Source organism: Bubalus kerabau, chromosome 10, assembly GCF_029407905.1.
Source record: "Bubalus kerabau isolate K-KA32 ecotype Philippines breed swamp buffalo chromosome 10, PCC_UOA_SB_1v2, whole genome shotgun sequence".
Classification (NCBI taxonomy): Eukaryota; Metazoa; Chordata; class Mammalia; order Artiodactyla; family Bovidae; genus Bubalus; species Bubalus kerabau.
Genome location: NC_073633.1, coordinates 91094924 through 91120861, shown reverse-complemented (window position 1 = coordinate 91120861; position 25938 = coordinate 91094924). Strand labels below are relative to the sequence as shown.

The window sequence follows — 25938 nt, the reverse complement described above, 5'->3', positions numbered from 1 at the left end:
AAGGGCATCTCCTAGGTATATAAGGGGCACCTGAACCCTTTTCTTTCCATCAGAGAAAGTGCACACTGGCAGAGATAGCACACCACTCTTTAATAAAGTTGCATACCCCAGACCCATGGAGGTGCATAGGTCTACTTTTTAAAATGTGTCTTTGTTTTCAATAATGTAGAATCTTAAGAGAAATTAATAATTTAAAATAAGGCTTCCATAATTTTACATGTACCTTTAAGAAAATACATCTTTTTAAGTCAAATCCTTAAAAAATTTGCTGAAATTTTGGTGACCAGTTTCCCGGATGAAGTGTATTCTAAATTGTTCATAATCTCTTTTTAAAAGTGAAATATAGTTGATGTTTGTTAGTTTCTGGTGTACAGCAAATTACTCCTGGTCAGATTTAAGTATATACAACACACACTGTAAGGAATGAGCTCTGGTTACCTATTTGAGATTGATTATTGATAACACATGCCGTATCTCTGAGGTCGATCATGGTACCTATACTTAAAAAGATGTACTAAGTGCTCAGTTGTAGAATAAGATAATTCATGAAAAAGGCGTTTTTAAAGGGTAGACAATTCCTACAGACCAGAAGGAGCTCTTTCAGATTATATAAACTTAAATAGTACAACCAAGTACCCAGGAGTTGATGCTCAATCATGTTGTTTTAGAAAATCAGATGTGAGGCCCCAGAGAAGGAAGGGATTGTCTGATGAAACGTTGAGGACAGGTACAGATAATGAAAACAGTACAGGAACACCCACCCACCCACCTCCAAACTCCACCAGATTCACATGTTCATACATTCCCTGAGGAATCTGTCTTCACTTTCACCAAGTCCCCTGGGGTTGTTTCCCACAATCTTATCCTTCATACTCATAAACTCTTGCTTTGCCACTCTGGAATTCTCCAGACTCACCCCTTAAACGTCAGATCCTAGTCTTCCCTTCAGTTCAGTCGCTCAGTCATGTCCAACTCTTTGCGACCCCATGAACTGCAGCACGCCAGGCCTACCTATCACCAACTCCTGGAGCTTACTCAAACTCATGTCCATCAAGTTGATGATGCCATCCAACCATGTCATCCTCTCTTGTCCCCTTCTCTTCCTGCCTTCAATCTTTCCCAGCATCAGGGTCTTTTCAAATGAGTCACTTCTTCGCATCAGGTGGCCAAACTATTGGAGTTTCAGCTTCAACATCAGTCCTTCCAATGACTATTCAGGATTGATTTCCTTTAGGATGGACTGGTTGGATCTCCTTGCTGTCCAAGGGACTCTCAAGAGTCTTCTCCAACACCACAGTTCCAAAGCTGTGGTGGATCAATTCTTCGGGCTCAGCTTTCTTTATAGTCCAACTCTCACATCCTTACATGACTACTGGAAAAACCATAGCTTTAACAAGATGAACCTTTGTTAGCAAAGTAGTGTCTTCTGCTTTTTAATATGCTGTCTAGGTTGGTCATAGTTTTTCTTCCAAGGAATAAGCGTCTTTTAATTTCATGGCTGCAGTCACAATCTGCAGTGATTTCGGAGCCCCCCAAAAATAAAGTCTGACACTGTTTCCACTGTTCCCCATCTATTTGCCATAAAGTGATGGGACCAGATGCCATGATCTTAGTTTTCTGAATGTTGAGCTTTAAGCCAACTTTTTTACTCTCCTCTTTCACTTTCATCAAAAGGCTCTTTAGTTCTTCTTTGCTTTCTGCCATAAGGGTGGTGTCATCTGCATATCTGAGGTTACTGATATTTCTCCTGGTAATTTTGATTCCAGCTTGTGCTTCATCCAGCCCAGCATTTCTCATGATGTACTCTGCATATAAGTTAAATAAGCAGGGTGACAATATACAGCCTTGACTGATTTGGAATCAGTCTGTTGTTCCATGTTCAGTTCTAACTGTTGCTTCTTGACCTGCATACAGATTTCTCAGGTGGCAGGTCAAGTGGTCTGGTATTCCCATCTCTCTAAGAATTTTCCACAGTTTGTTGTGATCCACACAGTCAAAGGCTTTGGCATAGTCAATAAAGCAGAAATAGCTGTTTTTCTGGTATTCTCATGCTTTTTTGATGATCCAAGGATGTTGGCAATTTGATCTCTGGTTCCTCGCTTTTCTAAAACCAGCTTGACCATCTGGAAGTTCACGGTTTACGTACTGTTGAAACCTGGCTTGGAGAACTTTGAGCTTTACTTTGCTATCATGTGAGATGAGTGCAACTGTGAGGTAGTTTGAGCATTCTTTGGCATTGCCTTTCTTTGGGATTGGAATGAAAACTGACCTTTTCCAGTCCTGTGGCCACTGCTGAGTTTTCCAAATTTGCTGGCATATTGAGTGCAGCATCATCTTTAAGGATTTGAAATAGCTCAACTGGAATTCCATCACCTCCACCAGCTTTGTTCATAGTGATGCTTCCTAAGGTCCACTTGACTTTGCATTCCAGGATGTCTGGCTCTAGAGGAGTGATCACACCATCTTGGTTATCTGGGCCATGAAGATCTTTTTTGTACAGTTCTTCTGTGTATTCCTGCTACCTCTTCTTAGTATCTTCTGCTTCTGTTAGGTCCATACCATTTCTGTCCTTTACTGTGCCCTCATATTGTTCTCCTCATATTTCTTCCACCCAGACTCCTATCTCCTTGATCACTGCTTCTCCTTAACTAAGTTTGAAAAGTAAGCAAGCACTGGGTACCTTAGGCTAGAAAAGCAGTCTAAGGCCAGAATGTCTCATTTTTCTCCACTTTATTCTCAGTGATCTGATCTGCAGTCTCCCTACCTTCACTTTCCCCCTCAACCAACACCTTTCTGAAGAAGAGTACTGTGGTTAGGGGCATGAGTTCTAGAGTGTCTTTCCTTTCTGGCTCAAGCACCTACCAGCTATGATCTCTGCAAACTGTTTATTCCCTTGGCTTCAGCTTTCCCATGTGTAGAACAGAGATAATAAAAAAGTAACTACCTCAGTAAAACTGTTCTGAGTTTTAGGTAAAGTCATACATATGAAATTCTCGGCACACTCCGAGTGTTCGGTAGGTACTCAGTAGCTACGTTCTTACTCAGCAGTCATAAACTGTTGGCAAAATCATGAATCTGTACTCCTACTAGTGAAAAATAATTATTTCTTAAGAATGGCCCTGATGTGTGACATTACTGATACAAAACATATTCTAAATTTTCTTTTCACTACAACCATGCAGTAACACGCACTGATTTAGGGGACGACAGCATAAAACATAGCTTTAAAGTGGTATCTCCTGAGAGGTAAACAAAACCCAGCTTTAAAAAAAGCCTTGTGCTATGAACTTTATATGCATCCTCATTTGCTCTTTGTAAAAACTGTATGTTGACGTGCTGCTTTCTAGACATATGACACAATCATTGCCATTTGCTAGTTGGTTGCTAATACATCAACCAGCTTTTCTTTTTTATAGGCCAATACATTGTTTTTTTGACATCCTTTTAACCATAAACTTTGTGACTGATGTACTGATAGCATTTCTAAAATTATCCTACTTGCTGTCTTTAGCAACTGCTTTTAAAAGCTGTATCAGTGTCCACTGGACAGTTCTTGGCTTGAGTATTTTATGAATTAACTTCTGTGCAGTTATTCAAAACATCTTTGAATTGTTCCACTTGTTAAAGAGGCTGTCGCACTGCTTTCTTGATTGGGTGGGTGGGTTCAGGGAGCATTTACTGACATAACCCTAGCTTCCCTCTCAGTATTTGAGAGGAAATTAATATTTCTTCAATATTTCCTCTCAATATTTAAAATCTACATTTCCACAAAGATAAGCTTGCTTTCTTCTCGAAAATAACCCGGCATCTCTTCATTTTAGTCACTAAATTTTATTATTTTCTTCCTCTGCTCTTCTATGAATGTGGGTTGGTGCTTACTTTTTTCAGAATATTTAAGACTCTAGATGTTTTTTGCCTACTGTTTCTAAATAAACTGACTTTCAAATCAAGCTTTATGAGAGAATTTGTTGTCGTTCAGTCGCTAAGTCGTGTTCAACTCTTTGCGACCCCATGAACTGTAGCACACCAGGCTTCTCCATCCTTCACTATCTCCTGGAGTTCGCTCAAGTTCACGTCCATTGAGTCGGTGATGCTCACCATCTCATCCTCTGTTGCCATCTCCTCCTTTTGCTGTCAATCTTTCCCAGAATCAGGGTCTTTTCCAGAGTCAGCCTTTTGCATCAGGTGGCAAAGTATTGGAACTTCAGCTTCAGCATCAGTCCTTCCAATGATTATTCAGGGTTGATTTCCTTTAGGATTGACTGCTTTGATCTCCTTACAGTCCAAGAGACTCTCTAGTCCTCTCCAGCACCAGGATTCAAAAGCATCAATTCTTCAGTGCTCAGCCATTTTTATGGTCCAACTCGCACATCTTTGACTAGAAAAACCACACCTTTGACTATATGGACCTTGTCTGCAAAGTGATGTCTTTGCTTTCTAATACACTGTCTAGGTTTGTCATAGTTTTCCTTCAAGAAGCAGGTGTCTTTTAATTTCATGACTGCAGTCACTGTCCACAGTGATTTTGGAGCCCTCCTTTCCCCCCAAAGATCTGCCATTGCTTCCCCCTCTCCCTATCTACTGCCCATGAAGTGCTGGGACTGGATGCCATGATCTTAGTTTCTTGAATGTTGAGTTTCTAGCCAGCTTTTTCACTCTCCTCTTTTACCGTCTTCAAGAGGTCCCTTAGTTCCTCTTCACTTTCTGCCATCAGAGTGATATCATCTGCATATCTGAGTTTGTTGATATTTCTCCTAGCAATCAATTCCAGCTTCAGATTCATCCAGCCCAGCATTTCACATGATGTGCTCTGCATTTAAGTTAAACAAGCAGGGTGACAATATACAGGCTTGCTGCACTCCTTTCCCAATTTTGAACCAGTTATTCCATGTAAGGTTCTAACTGTTGCTTCTTGACCTACATACAGGTTTCTCAGGAGACAGGTAAAGGGGTCTCATATTCCCATCTCTTTTAAGAATTTTCCAGTTTATTGTGATCCACACAGTCAAAGGCTTTAGCGTAGTCAATGAACCAAAAGTAGGCATTTTTCTGGAATTCTCTTGCTTTCTCTGTAACAATAGGATTATCAACTTGATGCTTTGCTGAACTCACAGTCTATCAAATCCCTAACAAATATCCCACAATTTTTTATAGGGCAGAATATATTCTTTATAAATACCCCAAAGCTGCTTTTATTCAAGATGACTATCTTGGTGTTTAGATACTTCATCCCTCATCATACATCCCATTACTTCATCAGGGCTGAGCTCACTGACTGAACCAACCAGAACAAACTCCAGAATTATTCTCTCCTATGGAACTCTTGCCAAAAAGAGTGTCAGAAATAAGAGTTTCTATGGAAGACAATGGGGTGCAGAGCACACATGTAAACAGTTTTTGCTAGATTGTAGATTTATCTGCAAATCCTGGGAACAGAAAGCTTAACACTGGACTTACATTCCTAAACACCTTAGTTTTGCCATACTGGATGCAAAGATAATTAAAATTCCCATACCATGTAAATGGTAAATATGATTATGTATCATTCAGCTCTGGAGACAGTAATTACCTAAACAATGTGAGGCAGAGTTTAATATGTTTGACAATGCTCAGAATATGCTGTTAAGTGACAGTTTTCACGTGTTATAGAATCATGCCTATTCACTTCAAATATATCAGGGCATTTCTCTGGGAGGTGGACAGTCTTCTGTTTTAGGAATTAGAAAGACACTATTTATTGAGCAAATCTCACATGTTCTAAAAATTGGCAGGAAAAGAACTTCCAAACATTCAGTCCTTTGTTGTGCCAGAATTGTTGAATTTGCCCCCAAAATGAAGATCAATAGCAGATTTTTATGCTTTGGGGTATACTTATCATTTCACTGTCTTTAAATAAAAGTGATCACAATTTACCTCCTCAAAGCACAGTAACTGAGACACACATCTGTACTGATGATCCCATGGGAAAAAAAAAAAAAAACAAAAAACAAAAAACAAAACACCAAAAGCCATTTGAGGTTTCAAAAGCTATGTGGCAGCCCCCAGCAATACAAAGTTCTGAACTTAAGTTGGGGATGGGACTACAAGCAAAGTGACTCGTTCTATAGCCCTTAGCAGTTCTTCAGAATCCCTTGTGAAGTATTATATCATGATTATGGTAGTGTTACACAAAGCTACACATGAAAAACTGCATAGAGTTACACATACCTACACACTTGAGTGCTTATAAAACTGGTGAAGTCTGAACAACCTCCATGGAGGATATCAACGCTGATTTCTTGGTTCTGACACATAAACTTTGCTTATGTAAGATGTTATCATAGTGGAGACTGGGTAAAGGATGATGAGGGCTTCGCTGTGCGTTGTTTTTTTTTTTTTTAACTTCCTATGAATCTATATAATTCTTAAAAAAAAAAAAAAAAAAAAAACAAACACCTACATAGAATCAGAATCTTTAAGAAAGGGTTCTATTGAAGAAGTAATATACTCTAAGGAAGACACATATAAAAGTTCATACCCAGCACAGATTGGAGTGCTTCTAAAAGGACACAATTTTCATTTTGTTAGGGTTTATTTGGTTTTGTTCTGTTCTGAGTACACAGATAATTAGAACTATCAGCTAGTTCTGTTCTCTTTGGGATCAGAAAGAAGTCACAAAATAATAACCTGTCCTGCGTGCCCACCTCACTCCTCTACTCGGGTCTCCTGCATTGTAGGCAGATTCTTTACCATCTGAGCCACCTGGGAAGCCCCTGTCTACAACACCCCTCCACAGATCAGATTTCCCCTCTAAACTTTCAAGTTTAAGTAACATTGTACAGCAACTCATTTCTATCTGTTGTTAGGAACCTTCACCACAACTGTGAAAATCTTGGCTTGTTTTCAGGCCCAGGGGCACATATGTGTTTTAGATTAAAACTCATTTTAAACACTGGCTTTATTTGCTCCCAGTATAAGCCAGATTCTTCCTGTGCCTAAGCTGTTCCTTGGCTGTATCAAGCACTTTTGGAAACTACATTAACTCTTTCAGGCTAGGTGGGTTTTATTTTTCGCTTTAGGAGTTTGTTATTAACAAATGGCACTCCTACACCTCCAAATCCTTCCACACTTGCAAAGTTATGACTAGGGCCTTTCGGAATTGTGATTAATAAAACTATCTTCAGACAGAGATAAAGTTTAAAATCTCCTTTGGCCTACCAGTTCTCAAACTGGGCTACCCACTGGAACTACCTGGTGAACTTTAGCCTGAACTTCAAGAGTTTTAACAGATCCTAGGGTAATTCTTACATGCAGTTTGATAACTACTGCTTTTAGCACACAACTCTTCACACAGAACACTTCTCATATTTCATCATTCTTCCAAACATGCATAAAGAAAAGAGTAATCATATGCTTCAGTGGTCATGGAATATAAGCAATTATCAATTATTCAACTTGAACCATACCAATTCTTGGGTTAGGCCCTCCATTGTCATTACCCTTCCTTGACAATAAAATTTGGGACTGCCTTTCGGATCTTGTTAGAGGCCCTACTGACCACACTCAGATCCATATCTAATGAGAGCAGAAGGCTCATGTGAAAATTAGGAAATCCCTCACTCTATATATATGTACATACTTTATTTTTTCAAGCCATTTTTGAGCTCACAGAAAAATAGAGCAGAAGGTACAGAGATTTTCCATATATACCCCTTACCTCCATGTAAGTAGAGGCTTCAATATCCATTATCAACATTTCCACCAGGGTGGTGCATTTGTTACAAATGATGAATCTATACTGATGTATCTGCACTATAGTCTAATAAGCGTTCTCTTGGTGTTGTACATCTCATGGGTTTGGACAAGCATATAATGACATGTATCCACCATTACTGTATCATACAAAATAGTCTTGCTACCCTAAAAATCCGTCCCTTCCCATTAACCCCTAGCAATCACATTAATCTTTAGTACCTCCATAATTTTACCTTTTTGAGAATGTCCTATAGTTGGACTAATACAGTGTGTGGCATTTTAGACTGGCTTGTTTCAATTAGCAATATGCATTTAAGTTTCCTTCATACCTTTTGATGGGTTGATAAATTCTTTTTACTGCTAAACAACGTTCCATTGTCTGGATGTACCACAATTTATTTATCCCTTCACCTACAGAAAGTTATCTGGTTGCTCCCAAATTCTGACAATTATAGAACAGAACTGCTATAAACAACCATGTGAAGATTATTGTGTGGTCACAGTTTTCAACTCCTTTGGGTAAATACCGAGGAGTATGATTGCTAGACTGTATGGTTAAGAACATGCTGACTTTTGTAAGAAACTGCCAAACGGTCTTCCTAAGTGGCTATACCATTTTGCATTGCTACCAGCAATGAATGAGAGTTCCTGTTGCTCCATGTCTTTGCCAGCACTCAACTGTCAATGTTCTCAATTTTGGCCATTCTAATAGATGTGTAGTTGTGCTGTTGTTCTTCAGTCACTAAGACATGTCTGATTATTTGCGACCCCAGGTATTATAGAACACCAGGTTCCTCTGTCCCCCACTATCTCCTGGAGCTTGCTCAAATTCATGTGCACTGCATCAGCAATGCTTTCTAATCATCTCATCCTCTGGCACCCAGTCTCTTTTTGCCTTCAATCTTTCCCAGGGTCTGTCCCAGGGAGTCGGCTCTTAGCATCAGGTGGCCAAAGTATTGGAGCTTCAGCTTCAGCAACCGTCCTTCAAATGAATATTCAGGGTTTGATTGCTTTAGAACTGACTGGTTTGATCTCCTTGCAGTCAAGGGACTCTCCAGCACCAGGACTTGAAAGCATCAGTTCTTTGGTGCTCACCCTTCTTTATGGTTCAACTCTCACATCTGTATAGGATTATGGAAAAACCAGAGCTTTGACTATATGGACCTATGTTGGCAAAGCAAAGTCTCTGCTTTTTATTAATAATACTCTTTATAGGTTTGTCATAGCTTTCCTTTCAAGGAGCAGGCACCTTTTAATTTCATGGCTGCAGTCACTGTCTGCAGTGATTCTGGAGCCCAAGAAAATGACATCTGTCACTGCTCCACTTTCCCCCCTCCTATTTGCCATGAAGTGATGGGACCAGATACTATGATCTTCAAGCCAGTTTTTTCATCTCCTCTTTCACCCTCATCAAGAGGCTCTTTAGTTCTTCACTTTCTGTCATTAGAGTGGTATCGTCTGTGTATCTGAGATTGTTGATATTTCTCCTGGCAATCCTGATTTCAGCTTGTGATTCATTCATTCTGGCTTTTCCTATGATGTACTCTGCATGTAAGTTAAATAAGCAGGGTGGCAATATACAGCCTTGTACTCCTTTCCCAATTTGGAACCAGAGAGTTGTCCCATGTCTGGTTCTAATTTTTATTTCTTGACCCACATACCTCATTGTTTTAACCTGCATTCCCTAGACACAAGATGTAAAACATCTTTTCATATGCTTATCATCTGTTTTTCTTCTTTGGTGAGGTGCCAAGGTTTTTGGTCCATTTTTAAATTGGGTTGTTTTCTTATTGTTGAGTTTTAAGTTCTTTCTGATTTTGGGTAATAGTTCTTTATCAGATATATGCAGTTTGCAAGTATTTTCTCCGAGTCTGTGGCCTTTTTATTCCCTTGACCATGTCTTTCGCAGAAATTTTAATTTGAATGAAATCTAATTTATCGATTCTTTCTTTTGTGGGTTATGCCTTTCATCTAAAAAGTCATCACCAAAGCCAAGACCATCTACCTTTTCTATGTTCACTTCTAGAAGAATTATAGTTTTGTGTTTTACAATTAGGTCTGTGATCCATTTGGAGTTCATTTTTGTGAAGGGTCTAAGTCTGTATCTATTTACTTATTTGCATGTCAACACTGTTTCAGCACTGTCTGCTGAAAATACCATCTTTGCTCCGTTACATCACCTTTGCTCCTTTGTCAAAGATCAGCTGGTTATATATTCATGTGGGTCTACTTAGGGCTCTCAATTCTGTTCCATTTATTTATTTTTGTCTGTTCCTTCATAAATACCACACTGTCTTGAAGTTCAGCTTCAAGTAAGTAGGACTAGTCCTTGAGTTTTTGTTCAATACTGTTAACTATTCTAGATCTTTTGCCTCTCCATATAAACTTTAGAATCAGTTTGTTGACATCCACAAAAGAATTTGCTGAATTTTGATTGGGATTGCATTGAATCTGTAGATCAATTTGGAAAGAACGGACATCCGTTAAAATTTTTTTTCTTCATTTTTGGCTATACTAGGTCTTCACTGCTGTGAGCAGGCTTTTTTCTCTAGTTGCAGGCAGCAGGGGCTACTCTCTAGCTGTGGTACACAGGCTTCTCAGTGCAGAGGCTTCTCTTCTCGCGGAGCACTGGCTCGAGGGTACACAGGCTTCTCAGTGCAAAGGCTTCTCTTCTCGCGGAGCGCTGGCTCGAGGGTACACAGGCTTCTCAGTGCAGAGGCTTCTCTTCTCGTGGAGCACTGGCTCTAAGGTACACAAGCTTCTCAGTGCAGAGGCTTCTCTTCTCGCGGAGCGCTGGCTCGAGGGTACACAGGCTTCTCAGTGCAGAGGCTTCTCTTCTCGCGGAGCACTGGCTCGAGGGTACACAGGCTCAGCGGTTGTGGCTTACCGGCTCCGGAGCACTAGCTCAGTATCGGAGACACACGTTTAGTTGCCCCACATGTGGAATCTTCCTAGATCAGGGATCAAATATGTGTCCCCAGGATTGATAGGCAGATTCTTAACCACTGGACAACAGGGAAGCCCAAGAATTGACATCTTGACAATATTGAGTCTTCCTATCCATGAACATGGAATATCAGCATTTATTTATCAGAGTTCATTTTCTTCATATAGATCTTGTACATGTCATGTCAGATTTATACCACGTACTTCATTTGGCAGGGGGGAGGTTGCTAACGTAAAGGGTATTGTTTTAAATTTCAAATTCTACTTGTTTATTGCTGGTACACAGGAAAGCAACGGACTTTTATGTATCAATCTTGTGTACCCTGCAACCTTGCTATAATTGCTTCTTAGTTCCAGGAGTTTGTTGATTCAGATTTTCTACAGAAATAACCACATCTTCTGTACACAAAGTTTTCTTTCTTTCTTCCCAATGTATATACATTTTGTTTCCTTGCCTTACTGCATTAACTAGGACATCAGATACAACGTTGAAAAGTGCTGGTATGAGGGGACATCCTTATCTTGCTCATGATCTTAGTGGGAAAGCCTCAAGTCTCTCATCATTAAGTATGATGAAACATGTTAGTTTGTAGGGTCTTCACATTCTTTATAAAGTTAAGGAAGATCCCCTCTATCCCTTGTTAACTGAGGGTTTTATCTTAAATGGGTGTTGGATTCTGTTAGATGCTTCTACCACATCTATTCATATGTGTTGAACCAGCCTTGCATAGCTGCTATATTTCCCACTTGGTCATAGTATATAATTCTTTTACTACATTGTTGGATTTGCTAATGTTTTGTTGAGGATTTCTGTATTTCATGTGAGAGGGCTGTAGTTTGCAGTTTTCTTGTAATGTTTTTGGTTTTGATATTAGAATAACTGGCTTCATAATGTTAAGAAGCATTCCCTCTGTTTCTATCATCTGGAAGAGATCATAAGGAATTGATGTAATTTCTTTCTTAAGTGTTTGACAAAATTCCCAGTGAATTCATCTGAACCCGGTGCTTTCTGGTTTGGAAGGCTAATAATTATTGATTTTTAGAATACTGGTTGGCCAAAAAGTTCCTTTGGGTTTTTCTGCACAGTCATGTGGAAAAACCCAAACAAACTTTTTGGACAAACCAATAGATACTGCACAGGTCTATTCAGATTTATACCTTCTTGTGTGAGTTTTACCTGATTGTGCCTTTCAAGTGACTGATCTGTTTCATCTAGATGTCAAACCTGTGGGCAAAGGGTTGTTCACAGTATTCCTTTGTTATCCTTTTAATGTCCATTGAATCTCTTTCATTTCTGGTATTAGTAATTTGTATTAAGGAACATTCTTTTAAAAAGATTTGTAAGGGCACAGTATAAAAACCTACACTTTCCAGGATTATTCAAACTAGTATTTTTAAAAATGTGTGATGTGAAAAAATATTTTCACACCTCCTATGGATCCAGTTGTTGTAATTCCCAAGGGAGCAGAAAAAGATTTGGAAAAAAGAACTTCATGATTAAGGGAGATTATTTTCTCAATTGAAAATTTCACTTCCCCACCATTGAAACACATCACTCAAAAGCTTACTAATTTTGAACATGGCTACTAGAGCCTATTTTGCTTACCTGTATCAATTTCAAATTGATTCAAAAGGCAGACATCAAATGAGAGTAGTAATATAAAACTAGAATTCTAAAATACTCAAAAGCATTTCTTTTGAAATCCTGGACATTAAGTTAAGACTTTCTCTAAAACACACACATATATATAATTATTAGGAGGACATTAAAAAAGAGATTGTTTCCTTGTAGCCCAGTAATTCAATTACTTTTTTATCTGGAAAATAGGAAATTATACCCCCGGAATGGGCATTTACAAGGATGTTCAATGCAACATTGTTATGACAGTAAAAACTGTCACAAATAAGGGAAAATACAATAATCTGTTATATACATGTAATAGGATATACACATACATAAAGTGTGTACATGTATATGACACAGTGGGTCTGCAAAACAATGTGTAAAGAATATCACTCATTGAAAAAATATATATATATCCTTATAGATACACGTATATTTGTTGTTGTTCAGTCAATAATTCATGTCCGATTGTTTGCAACCCCATGGACTGCAGCAAGCCAGGTTCCTCTGTCCTCCACTATCTCCTGGAGTTTGCTCAGATTCATGTCCAATCAGTTGGTGATGCTATCTAACCATCTCATCCTCTGCCGCCTCTTCTCTTTTTGCCTTCAATCTTTCCCAGCATCAGGGTCTTTTCCGATGGGTTGGCTCTTCACACCAGATGGCCAAATATTGGAGTTTCAGCTTCAGCATCAGTCCTTCTGATGAATATTCAGGGTTTGATTTCATTTAGGATTTGACTGGTTTGATCTCCTTGCATGTCAAGGGACTCTCAAGAGTCTTCTCCAGCACCACAATTTGAAAGCATCAATTCTTTGGTGCTCAGCCTTCTTTATGGCCCAACTATCACATTTGTACAGGACTACTGGAAAAACTGTAGCTTTGATGATATGGACCTTTGTCAGTAAAGTGATGTCTTTGCCTTTTAATACGCTGTCTAGATTTGTCATAGCTTTCCTTCCAAGAAGCAGGCGTCTTTTAACTTCATGGCTGCAATCACTGTCCACAGTGATTTTGGAACCCAAGAAAATAAAATCTGTCACTGCTTCTACTTTTGCCCCTTTTATCTGCCATGAAGTGATGGGGCTGGATGCCATGATCTTAGTTTTTTGAATGTTGAATTTCAAGCCAGCCTTTTCACTCTCCTCTTTCACCCTCATCAAGCTCTTCAGTTCCTCTTCACTTTCTGTCATTAGAGTGGAATCATCTGCATATCTGAGGTTGTTGATATTTCTTCCAGCAGTCTTGATTGCAGCTTGTGATTCATCCAGCCCAGCATTTCACAACGTACTGTGCATGTAAGTTAAATAAGCAGGGTGACCATATATAGCCTTGTTGTACTCCTTTCCCAATTTGGAACCAATCCATTGTTCCATGTCTGGTTCTTACTCTTGCTTCTTGACCCATACAGGTTCTTCAGGAGACAAGGAAGGATCTGGTATTCCCATCTCTTTAAAGAATTTTCCAGTTTGTTGTGACCCACACCATCAAATACTAGCATAGTCAATGATGCAGAAGTAGACTTTTTTTTTTTTTAATTATTTTGCTTTTTCTATGATTCAACAGGTGTTGGCAATTTGATCTCTGGTTCCTCTGCCTTTTCTAAATCCAGCTTGTACATCTGGAAGGTCTCAGTTCACATACTGATGAAACCTAGTTTGAAGGATTTTGAGCATTAGCTTGCTAGCATGTGAAATGAGCACAATTGTACAGTGGTTTGAACATTCTTTGGCACTGCTCTTCTTTGGGACTGGAATGAAAACCGACCTTTTCCAGTCCTATGGCCACTGCTGAATTTTCCAAATTTGTTGACAAACTGAGAGCAGCACTTTAACACCATCATCTTTAGGACTTGAAATAACTCAGCTAGAATTCCATCACCTCCACTAGTTTAAGGCCCAGTTGACTTCACATCCCAGGGTGTCTGGTTCTAGGTGAGTGACCACACCATCGTGGTTATCTGGGTCATTAAGATGCACAGAAAATGGTTTGGAAAGCCACATACCAAAATGCTAACAGTAACTACTTCTAAGACTTTAAGGTGTTTGTTGCTCAATGGAGGGTTTTAGTATTATCTCTGATACACTTTTAAAAATAATGAGCTTGTATTTTATGGCTGAAGAGAATTTGGAAAAGATAATGCCCCAAAACATACTTAAGAAATCAAATATATCAAAAGTATACCCACCTTGACATGGATAGGTGCCAAAGAAGCTGTAATGACATGCATCCTCTTTCCTCAGTGGAAATAATAGAACGCAATGGAGAATTAAGAAAACATTCTGGTTCAAATTTGCATCCAAGTATGGCTGCTTAGCTGTTTCACTTAACCAAAGGGAATTCTTGCTGTCTTCTTTCTCTGGGACAGGAGTGTGTGCCCACTATTTAACTGTGCACACATAAGGTGCTTACCTGCATCTTGATACATGGAGTCATTGGAAGGATGTTAGCCAAGGAGAGGGGCAATTCACATGCTTCCACGTCAAAGCAAGAAATGGATAAAAATCAACCCACTGCAAATTCAGCATCAGTACATTATGTATGTGTTACCATCTGGCTCAAGGAAAACAGAACTGCTCACTCCAAAATATCAGTCAAAAGGTGTTTGTCAAAATATTTTTATGCCATCTATGTGACATAACTTGATGTTTCCTTTCCTATAGATATCTTCTTTAGTGCCAGGATTCACCATCCCTTATGGTCTATGTCCCAAAATGATGGCTGAAGTATGTCACTTCCAGATGTGATTTGTTTTACATCTACTGTATTGTCCTCATGGTACTTTGAAAAGACTACTTCACACAAGGATCCAGATTTCCACTTCACCTTCATCTGGCAACACTGGGTCTACCTTACTTCATGGCAACCATGGCTGGGGAAGAACTATTGCAGTGAGACAGGGAAAGCACTCTGCAACATCCTAGGCCCCACCATGCCCTACTGCCTCTTCAATACTAAGGCTGAGAGTCAGCTGCCCACATCACTCTGCTTCCATTGCTGTTTTTGTCATAACAGGGTTAGGAAGAAAATACTTGTACTTACATTCCCACCAAATGTGGGAAAGCTTATGATACAGAATGTCCGATGTTTCAAGAAAAATGGGAAAGAGGATATTTTTCTGTAAGAATATTTTGACAGGTCCAATAACAAAACACTGTGTTTCTGATGAAAGACTAGAACTTAGCATGCCGTTATGAAACTATTGGCCAATTCTCTCACTTATGGTATCTTCCTGTCCATAGTAGGCATTTAAATATCTGATGTCTGATTTATATAATACTTATGCATATGTCTTCAACCAAAAGATAGAGAAGCAGTGAAGAAGCAAACAAAAATTGGAGTTTTGTGAGTTACATATATTTTTACTGAATTAACTTCATATTTAAAATATATCATGCTATCAATTCTAAATATGCTAACTGAAAAAATAAATAAATATGCTTGCTGAGTACCAACTATACCTAACAGGTACTGCATATTCAGTGTTATAAGGATGAAGATGAATAAAACAGCTCTTACCCTCAAGGAGCTTGCATTTTGGAGTGGGAACGGATCGGGGAAATGGAATAGAGAGGTATATAAGTTACTCTCCTAGAAAGGCAAAGTAAGAGAAGATCACAGAACAAATATCAAGAAGCAAAGCCCTATGAGAGCTGGAGGGAGCAAGACAGGAAAGCTTCAGGAAGAAGGCGGCATGTGTGCTGGGCCTTAAGACAGGTACAATTTCTAAAAGATAAGATAAAAAGGAGACAGTAAACCAAGAAATTTTACAGAGTGTTGAAGGTAAGCCACACAATGCACCTGCCGTTAGCGCGCATGTGGCAAGAGAAGTGGAAAAGGAAGCCGAAGAGGTAGTTTGGACGATGTTGCTGACAGACTTCACTGCCAAGCTGAATGCATCTGTCCTTAATAAGGCAGGTAATAGGGAACTTCTCAGTGAAGGAATAACACTTGTCATTGGAGCCAAAGCAAATAGGCTAGTTGCCTTATGTAAGCAATTATAAAGTAGAGAAAACATACTTACTCCTATAAGAAACAGACCAGGAAAACTAAGATTTAGCCTTCTTTTGCCATCAAGTAACTGAGCAAGTCACTTCTCTTCTTTCAGCCTCAGAAACCTCATCTGTAAAATGAAGGAACTTGACAAGAATGAACTTTTAAGGCCTCTTCAACCTCTTATCTAAATATCAACAATTTCAACTTGGCAGCCTTCAAGTATGAAATGACAGGTAGGCAGTGTGGGCTGAAGCGCTTACCAAAAAACCACACAAGAAACAAAATTTTCTGGTGCTAATATATTGAAGATCTCACGCAAAAATCCCATTTTCTCACTTCTCTGGAAATCCTAGAAAAATCTGGCAACACAAGACCCACATCCCCAGATGGCCAGTCTGTGCCGAGCAGGTATTGTGTGCCCTGTAACAGGACCTACCTTGTTCTCCAGTTTGCCACCATCTCCACCCTCTGCCTCACACATCTGTTACCTGTCCAACTCTGAATGAGTGACCACTGCCATACAGATAGGAGACATCCCCTCTATTTATTCACTCTACAGATAAATGAGCCATGTACTGAGCTAGATGCTGTAAAAGAAAAAAAAAAAAAAAATTAGACATGCCAAGAAGTAGGAACTCAGTCAGAAACAATAGACCTGAGAGTGGGATTTCAAGTCATAGTGGAAGAAATTATTTTAATTCTTTAAATATCATAGGAAAGGGAGCTATAATCTACATCAGTACTGTCAAACCTAAGAATGTGAATATCTGGTAGAAAATTCAAACTTGGGTATAGGAGTCAAAGTCAAGTCTCGTCAACTACAAAGTAAACCATTAAGTCTATGGATTTTCATAGTATCACAAGTGCAAATTCCTGCTGGCAGATCAAGGGCTGTCCGTAACTCAGTCCTAAGGATGCTCCCTGACTACAGTCTGATGTGAAGGCAATAGAGCCAAGAACTGAGTTCAGATCAGCCATGGAGATGCAGAAGCATAAATAACTAGGTAAAAAGAGAGTGAACTAAGGTCTAAACTCTGTTATGTGTGGACCGGGAACCCATCAGTCTCTGGCCACTCTAAGCCCTCAAAGACCCACTGGGGTTCTTTACTCTGTCAGAATTCTATACTGTAGGATTTTCCAGGAAACAGGATTTGCCTTTTTCATTTCGTTACTGTCAGTTCCCTTGACAGTTCATCGCTGTGATGTGCTGTGCCGGTCTTAAGCACCTGTCACCCTCAAGGATGCCTATGTAAATGATGCTGTAACTAGTGCTCCTTCATTGCTAGAAATTAGGCAAGTACAGGAGTGGTTAATGGTAACAGTATATAAAAGTCACAATTTATAACAGCAAAAGACAGCTTAAATATCCATCAACAGAGACCTGGTGAGCTACATCACGATAAAGACATAAAACATTCTACAGCTATAAAAGAGAATGGGATGGAATGCTATTGATTCCACCCATTAATAGCATTTATGAATGCTAGCAATAAACAGAACAAACTACTGATAACACATATAACAACCTGGATAAACGTCAAGGGAATTACAGCAAGTGAGAAAGGCCAAAAAAACCAATCCCCAAAGGTTACCTACTATATGATTTCATTTATAGAACATTCTTTAAATGATAAAATTATAGAAATGGAGAACAGATTAGTGGTTGCCTAGGGTCAGAGGTGGCGGCAGGAGTCAGAGAAAGACAGGGGTCGATATAAAAACCTACACGTGATAAAAATGTATAGAGACAGATCCATACAATAATTACATATTCTGTGCCATTTACCTGTAGAGAACAGAAATACAGGTAAATTTCTAAAAATTGTCAGTGAAGCTCCTTATAATTAGAAGGTACCTTTGGAAGATTGAGGAGGAGAAAGGGAAGAGAGGGAGAAGCGGGAGAGGAGAGTAGGAGCCGAATGAGAATGGGACTGTTCCCGTGTGACCAGAAGCCCTCCTGGACACTGTAACAGAAACGGCATGGCAGCGTGGGCAGCACCCTGCCATTTGGGTAAAGCGAAATTAACTGCTTATCCACAGAATTTTTCTGAAAGGACACAAAAGAAAGTCAACATTGGTCGTCTCTGTAGACAGGATAGTGGGAGGCTGAGGACGGGGATGGAAAGAAGATGTTAAACCTTCTGAATTTTATATCATATGATTGTATTACTTATTCATAAAAATTACTATTTGCTTTTTGAATATGTGACAAGGCAAATCAATGCTTCAGCGCCTTCACCTTTGTTCACACGTGTGGTCTGGCAACAGCTTTCCATTAGTACTCATACCTTCCTGGGTTGGAACGATCCCCTGGAGAAGGAAAAGGCTACCCACTCCAGTACTCTGGCCTGGAGAATTCCATGGACTGTACGGTCCATGGAGTCGTGGAGAGTCGGACACAACTGAGTGACTTACACTTTCACTTTCCTCCTGGGTACTTACTAGCCTTTGCACCTCAGTGATTCCTTTAAACAAATCTCCATGCTGGTTCTGAAGATCAAGTTCAGTGGCTACCTGAAAATGCTTCTAAATTATTACTCTTCCAACCTACACTCACCACACTATTTCATATGGCCTAGGCTCAGTTATGGTAGCTAACTATAAAAGGTGACAATTACCTTCAAGCCAAGTGAAAAGTTTTAATTTTAGAAGCACACATGAAAGAACAAGTCAAAAAAATAATGATGATGGCCAGTTACCAATTTTTGAGCCTGGTGCTGTGCCAAGCAGTTTTATACGCATTATCTAGTTTGCTCCTCACAGAGACCTTTGATAAGTGAGTTTTGTTGATTTTTACTTTCTAACTTGATTAATAACTTAAGATCATACAGCTTTCAAGAAAGGAACCTGAATGTATATTAGGACCAGTCAAGGCTAGAAATGAGGAATCATTTTTCTCTAGTCTAGTAGAATTCATCTCAGTTTTGGTCACTCTGAATTCTAAAATCCAGTCTGAAACATCTGAATGGTCTCTTTATAGCTGACAACCTGCTGCTTTTACAGTCCTAGTAGTAAGCTGACTCCAGATGTCTATTATTACCAAAATATCTGCACCTTGCGTAGCTAGAAGATAAATACTTTACAAAAGAAGTGGAGGTGCCTTCAAAGAAATAAATTTTTAGTCACTCCAATTCAGAATGTAATACTTAGTCTCCAAATGAAACGGAGCTTACTTTGATGTGGTCAATCAATAATCAGGATTTTCACAAGGGACATGAACCCAGTCAGTAAATTTAAGATCCAGCCAGTAAATTTAAGATTTTATCTTTATCCAAAAGAAAAAAAAACCTTCTGAATTAACCATTGACATCTTAACCAAATACAAACTTCTAGAAAATTATGTGAATCAAATAAGTGTCAACAAGCAGACTACCCAACAGCTTTCGGTTTCTGTAATCAGTCACAACATATTTTGAACATGCCAGCTTAACCCTAAATAAACAATTCCCCAACAGAAAGATTTCTGCATCTTATCCACGTTACTTGCACAGGGAGTTTACAGGTAGAATTCAACTACTGCAGAAAGAGATTTTACATTTAGTTTAAAAGATCTGAAACATTAAAAGATAACTGGAACTTTCCCAACATCAGACTATTTTGTATAAGGCAAGTACCAATTTTAAATAAACTTAATATGCTTAAAATAAAAAATTAAAAAAAAATACCAAGCAGCTTTCTGAACATGTTTGTAAAATGCTAGCAAATAAATGCAACCAAAGTTCAGTCCTTTGTATTCCAAGGGCATCTCTTAATAAACTTAGAATATTTGTGTTCTAAGGTAACTTGTGCTCACACCAAATTTCTCCAACATAGTCCTGATCTTTCTCTTCTATTCTGCTTCAAGTGATAAAGTAAATTTAAGAATTTCTTACCAGTTCCGTATCAGACTAGCAACCGCAAACGTCAACAGACTAATACTTGCTTTATGGTGCCTGATCTTTCTCTTATTAATCCCACTCACTGGGTTATATTATACCAATTTCCTAAAGCAGGAAACATTCTTTGTTTAACACCTAACAGCAATATTAATCAGTATCTTTTGAAAATCAGCAGAAGCTACTTCTGACCCTGTTCACTTTTCCCTACCACCTCTTGGAGTAAGACCGCAGACACAAAGCCATGGCTGCAAGGCAAAAACATGACAGACTGAAAGTGATTCGTGAGTATGACCACTTCTCATTTCACTGGCATTCTGAATGCTGTCAGAACATAAAAAGGTTAAGAAATGGAAGGAAAGCATCTTCTATAAGAATATGTATATACCTACCTCCTGAACTAAAGAGCACATTCTAGAAATTTTTTTGTTAAAAACAGACATTTGGTATATTCAATAATTAGTAGGTTGGTCTTTGTATAAACAATAGTTCTGTTGACCATCTTATGACATACCTTCACTCAACATAATAAAGGTGGCTGAGAAAGATCACTACATAGAAACGTACTGTCGGCCAGCAAGCAACCGAAGTAGTTTCTCAAATACTACAAACACCAGAAGTTACTTAATGTAGCAAATTATACATTCAATATTGACTTGTTAATAACATAAAGCCTCTTACGTTAAACGTTCAGAATTGTAGGAAAGATTAAAAAGTATAGAGATTCATCAGAATTTCCCACTAGTCTTCAGTGCTTTGAAGTTTTTGAACCCAAAATAATACTATTAATATTTGTATTAATAGTTAATAGCAACATTATCTCTATTCACACATTTAACGTAGGTAATAAAACTAAAATGTTTTTTGGTTTTTTAGACAAAGGTAAACATTTCAAAATATTCAAGCCTTCTGTAAACAAATTTGCAGCTTACTGAGTTAGATTACATAGTGGAAATGATGCTTGAGAAAGAAGTCTCTTCTCGGTCTTCTGTCATGCTGGAAACAACTTTTTTTTTTCCTTTGCAGAAGGAAAAAGGGAAAGGAGCTCCTTTTCTGTTTTTAAACAGGAACGATACTTGGGTTTTAGCTCTATGTAATTTCTAGGCTCCACCTGGTACCATTCACAAGAGATAAAATTTTAAGCAGAAGGCTATGCTTTCCAATAATGAGCAATCTGGCAAGAACCTGAAAACTTGACAGACTTAAAGGCTGCCTGCCAGAGCGCTCTGCATTGCCATATTCCTGCCCTGCAATCTTGACTTAAAAAACCAGCAATTCAAGTTCAGCAGTCAGGCAACAAGCTCCAAAGCTTCATAGAGTACATCAGTTTTGTCCACCCAGGAGTCAAAGTCAGATTAGAGAAAAATCAAAACATTAGAGAACATGAAGGGAGAAAGTAAAAAGAGGAAGGAAAAGAAAATAGGGAAGAGCAAAACAGGATCAAAACAACAACAACAACAATAAAACATCATGATACAGAACAGATGTGCTCCAGGGAACAGATAAATATTTGAAATTGTCTCTATTAGTCTTCAAGACACAAAGACAGAAAAAGAAATCAGCTATAAAACAAAGGTAAGTGTTGTGAACATTGCTGAGCCTTGTGTTTACAACATGCGTTATGGAATCATAGATGCGAACGAGGTTTTTAAGATGTTCAACTAGCATGTAATCAGAACACACCATATTAAAAAAGCAATAAAAATAAAATTAAGAAAACAAGAGAAAGGGGCTCATGCTATATAGCCCATGAATCTCATGGCTTTATCATGAAAGTTTATTTTTTTTAATCCTAGTACAATCAGCTACCAGTTACATACAGTAAAAAACAAAAACAGCCACAAAGCAACGATGATAGAGATAGTCTGTGACAAGTGTACAGTGGAGGGAACTCTGTCTGTTGGAGCCCTCCAGCACATCTCCACCTGGCTTCCGCAGTTACGCTATCACTCCCTCCCTCCCCAAAGCAGTTAGAAAGAAAAATTAATGTCTTGTTCAAGTCGAGCAAGACTCTAATACCTCTCGGGGACACTGGAGAACTTTAAAAAACTAAAGCAGTAGAAACAAAACAAAAACTGAAACGTGGAAGCAAGGGGACACACAACGAAGCTCCATGAGGCCGTGGCTTCAGATCACCTCAAAGCGAACCACCTGCAAAGAAAAGAAAAGGCTGTCACGGCAGGAAGGAACAGACAAAACTCAGCAGACCTCAGTCTCTCATCATGTCACTCCTTCCCACATCTACAGAAGTCAAGCTTATCTTAAGCCTTATATTTTTATAAGTAAGCCAGGTTGCGGAAAATTGCTTCCTTTTCTAATACCCTGTACTATAAATGCTGGCAACTGGCACACATACTTACTCTTAGAACCAGAAAATAATACAGGAAGAGAAGCATTTTTAGCAAAGCATGCTGTCTTCTTTATCTCAGACTCTTCAAAACAACACACAGTAGGCTATTTACATGACCGTGTACCCTTACCTTAGAGGAGTAATGACTCCATTCAAAAACTAAGTTTCATATATATTTGGTTCGATTGAGGGCTTTTTCAGCCAGGTGACCACTTTCATCTGTGATCTTCTCCCAATCAGTCTGTCCGACCACAAAACCTATGGCCCTTTTCCTATCTGCATCCTTCTTTTCTTCCAGGTCTGCCCATCTCACCTAAAAAGAACACAGTGTTAGGCTGGGCTTTAGAAAAAAATAAATATGCAAAGAGTCTCTTAGCTTTCTGAATAGTTTAACGGGTAAGATAACTAATTTGAGGCCAGGGGTTTAAAAAATTAGAAGTTAACTGGAGAACTGAAGACAGTCATACATCTTAAGTTACAGAAAGAAAACTTTAGTCAATCACAAGTCCTAGCCACACCAGCTTCTGAAAAAGTCAGCCCTGTCCCCTCCACCTCCTATCACCCCTTTTCCGTTCACCAGCATCATTTTTTACCTTAAGTAAAAAATAAAGCACTAACTTCTGCCTAGTCTTCCTACTTTCATTCTCACTTCCTCTGGTCCACTCTGCCACAGCTTTAAATCCTCGCCCAACCTACAGAATAAAATCCAAGTGCACAGGTCCCTCTGGATCTGGCCCTGTCCTCCTGCAGCATCTCTGGGCAGTACCTATGACGCTTAACAGATGTGTGTTCAGTCGCTATCTGTGTCTGACTCTTTGCAACCCCATGGACTGTAGCTCACCAGTTACAAAAGTACTTTCAGCTCTCAGAGCACACTGGGTCATTCCCACCTCTGTAACCCTACATAAACTAGACTCTCTTCCTGAAAATGTCTTTGCTCTAACCTGATCTGCCTAGCATGAACCCTGCTTTATCCCTCTTGTCCTTTGCCAATCAAATAATCATTGCTTCCCTGGAGTTACTTCCAGATTTGACCTGCCTAGTTTTGAACTTTCACATTATATTGCAATTATCCACTGACAGATCTCCCTTCCCCAACAGACCATAAACATCCTAAATCAAAGACTGAGTCTCATCTCCACATAATAAAAGATTTTGAAATTTATTCTTAGAAACCAGGGACCTGGTATCATTACTTTTACTGATGAGATAAAGAGACCAAGAGACAAACTCAGTTGATATCATTTATGGCAAGATTATCCCTATAAATATATGAATCGGGGACATTTTCTATTGGTATTCTGATATTTTAAAAATATGGATTTGTATGTATTATAGTAATAATTTTAAAAATATAAGCAGATTTAACCTGTAAAAGATAAAATACTTATAACTGTGCTTTGCAGCTGCCTAGTACCAAAGTCTTCAGAGACTGTATTTTAAATATGGCTTGTGATTTGTTGTGATTGTGATCTATAACAAGGAGAGGGAACCAGAGCACGTTCATCCACGCTGTACCTGGAAATGTGTAACTGCTCTGAGAAGTAAAATGACCCTCCCTATTACTGTCTATAGGAATGGTAATCAAAGGACTGGATTCTTTTTTATTTCTTCCCCTGATAATTGTTTTTATCAACCACTTGGCTAAAGATAATACACACAAGTAACAGCTGTGGGGGAACACTGATAACACTTGACACTTTTTAAGGTAGATTTATTTGTGGGCAGAAAACCTATGGCTCATTTTCCTTCATGAGGCTTAATAAAAAGCCTAATAAATAATGTGGGTTTCTGAATACCAAGATCTTTGGGCTTTCTGCCCATTAATGCTAATGTATTTATTCTGACAAATTTATGGACCCTCTCTTCAGTTCTCCTTGGGATCAAGGGTATGTATTTTAGCAAAAGATGACTATGGTTAAGGGGGATGAAGAATGGATGGATGGACAGACAGATGAATTGTGGCCATCAAACAAAGAAACAGACTGAAAACAGTCCATAGTACATCTTTAGCACAGATTTAAATACACTAATCAATCTTGCCCTGCGTAAACTAAGTTACTTTAAATCTGAAGTTTAAATTCTAAGTCTTTAAAACTCAGATAAAATAAAGAATATGGAATTAGGAAGAAAAGTAGTTATTTTTTAAAAAAGCAATATGTTTCAGCACAAATGCCCCAAATTTTAAAGCTGAAATGAAAATATAAGAGGCTGCAGTTGCACAGACCTGACATACAGACATACAATTCTGTAAAAGGAATGAAATAATTACAAAAAAATGTAAGGAGCAGAATAATGACTTGCAACTAGAAATGGCTTTGGAAATGTCAAGTGTCCCTCCTAACCTTCCTAGAGAGGTACTTTTATTGACATTTACAATCTCAATTTTCTGTCATTTACCTTAGCTGTTAAGGAAAAAAAAAGGTATAATAAAGAAAACTCTTGACCAATACTCAGAAGTTTGTGTGTGTACATTTTAGCCACTGTCACCAAAAATATCTCTAAAACGTTTGAGTTTTCAAACAAAAATAGGGAAATATTCACTTTTCTACAGTTATCAAAGAAACATAAATTAAAGTCATTTTGTACAAAACTAAGCAAGTGGAAAAAAATTTTTTAAATTATATTTTAAATCCTAGCCATGTTGGTAAAACTCTAGTATGATCAATTCTACAGAACTACCTTTGTGTTTCGGTGTAAATTACTCCCAGGAATCTACCCAATATTTATAAAATCTGGATTATAGAAATCAAGAAACTCCAGGAAAGGAATGAGTAATGAGTTCTGCATTCCATGCTACCTGCAGGATTTCCTTGTGCTCAAGAAGTTGATTTTGGAAAATGGTTTGAATGTTAAAAACAATTTGAAATGAGGAAGGAAGGCAGGGAGAGGAGTGAAAAGAGGAGCCACTTAATGAACTAGGATGTGTACAGCTCATGCTTTTGTCCACTCAGCTTACAGGGTAAACTATATATGATTACACACTCCCTACTGAAGAGAGTAATAGTTACCTAACTAAAAATGAACTAGAGAAAAATATTTCTTACTTGAGATTATTCACTGTTATACCAAATTATTATTCCCAAGAAAGAGCTATTTCTGCTTCTGTTGCCCCAGCCTTAAAACTGGAATAAGAGGTATTAAGACATGTAGTCCCTGGGTACAGCTGGGCCACCCAGACATAGAAGGCCACTAATCAGGTCTCAAGACACACAAACAAGGGCAGGCCCAGGGATTGTCTGAACTATTTGAAACCTTGAGTCCCCTGTAATGGTATCCACAGTAATGAAGTGGCATTTTTCATTCTCTTACAATAAACATCTTTTACTATTAAAGTACTGAGGGAATTTATAAAAAAAGAAATGATGTGTAAAGATAAAGAAATGATAAACAACTTCATTCTTACTTGGCGA

General features: G+C 38.6%; 1 protein-coding gene across 2 annotated transcripts in view; it reads right to left on the bottom strand.

Moving 5' to 3' along the window:
- Positions 1-12472: 12472 nt before the first annotated feature.
- YLPM1 (YLP motif containing 1) overlaps positions 12473-25938 on the bottom strand; it is a 73650-nt gene continuing 60184 nt past the window's right edge. Inside the window, exons 20-21 of one of the 2 annotated variants that reach the window (XM_055538666.1) lie at positions 22656-22838; positions 12473-22326 (exon numbers count right to left, since the gene is read on the bottom strand). In XM_055538666.1, the coding sequence (XP_055394641.1) occupies positions 22692-22838 (147 nt within the window). In that variant the 3' untranslated portion in view covers positions 12473-22326; positions 22656-22691. Of the gene's footprint in view, positions 22327-22655; positions 22839-25938 lie in introns of those variants that run through there. The other variant, XR_008699693.1, reaches the window with a different exon arrangement.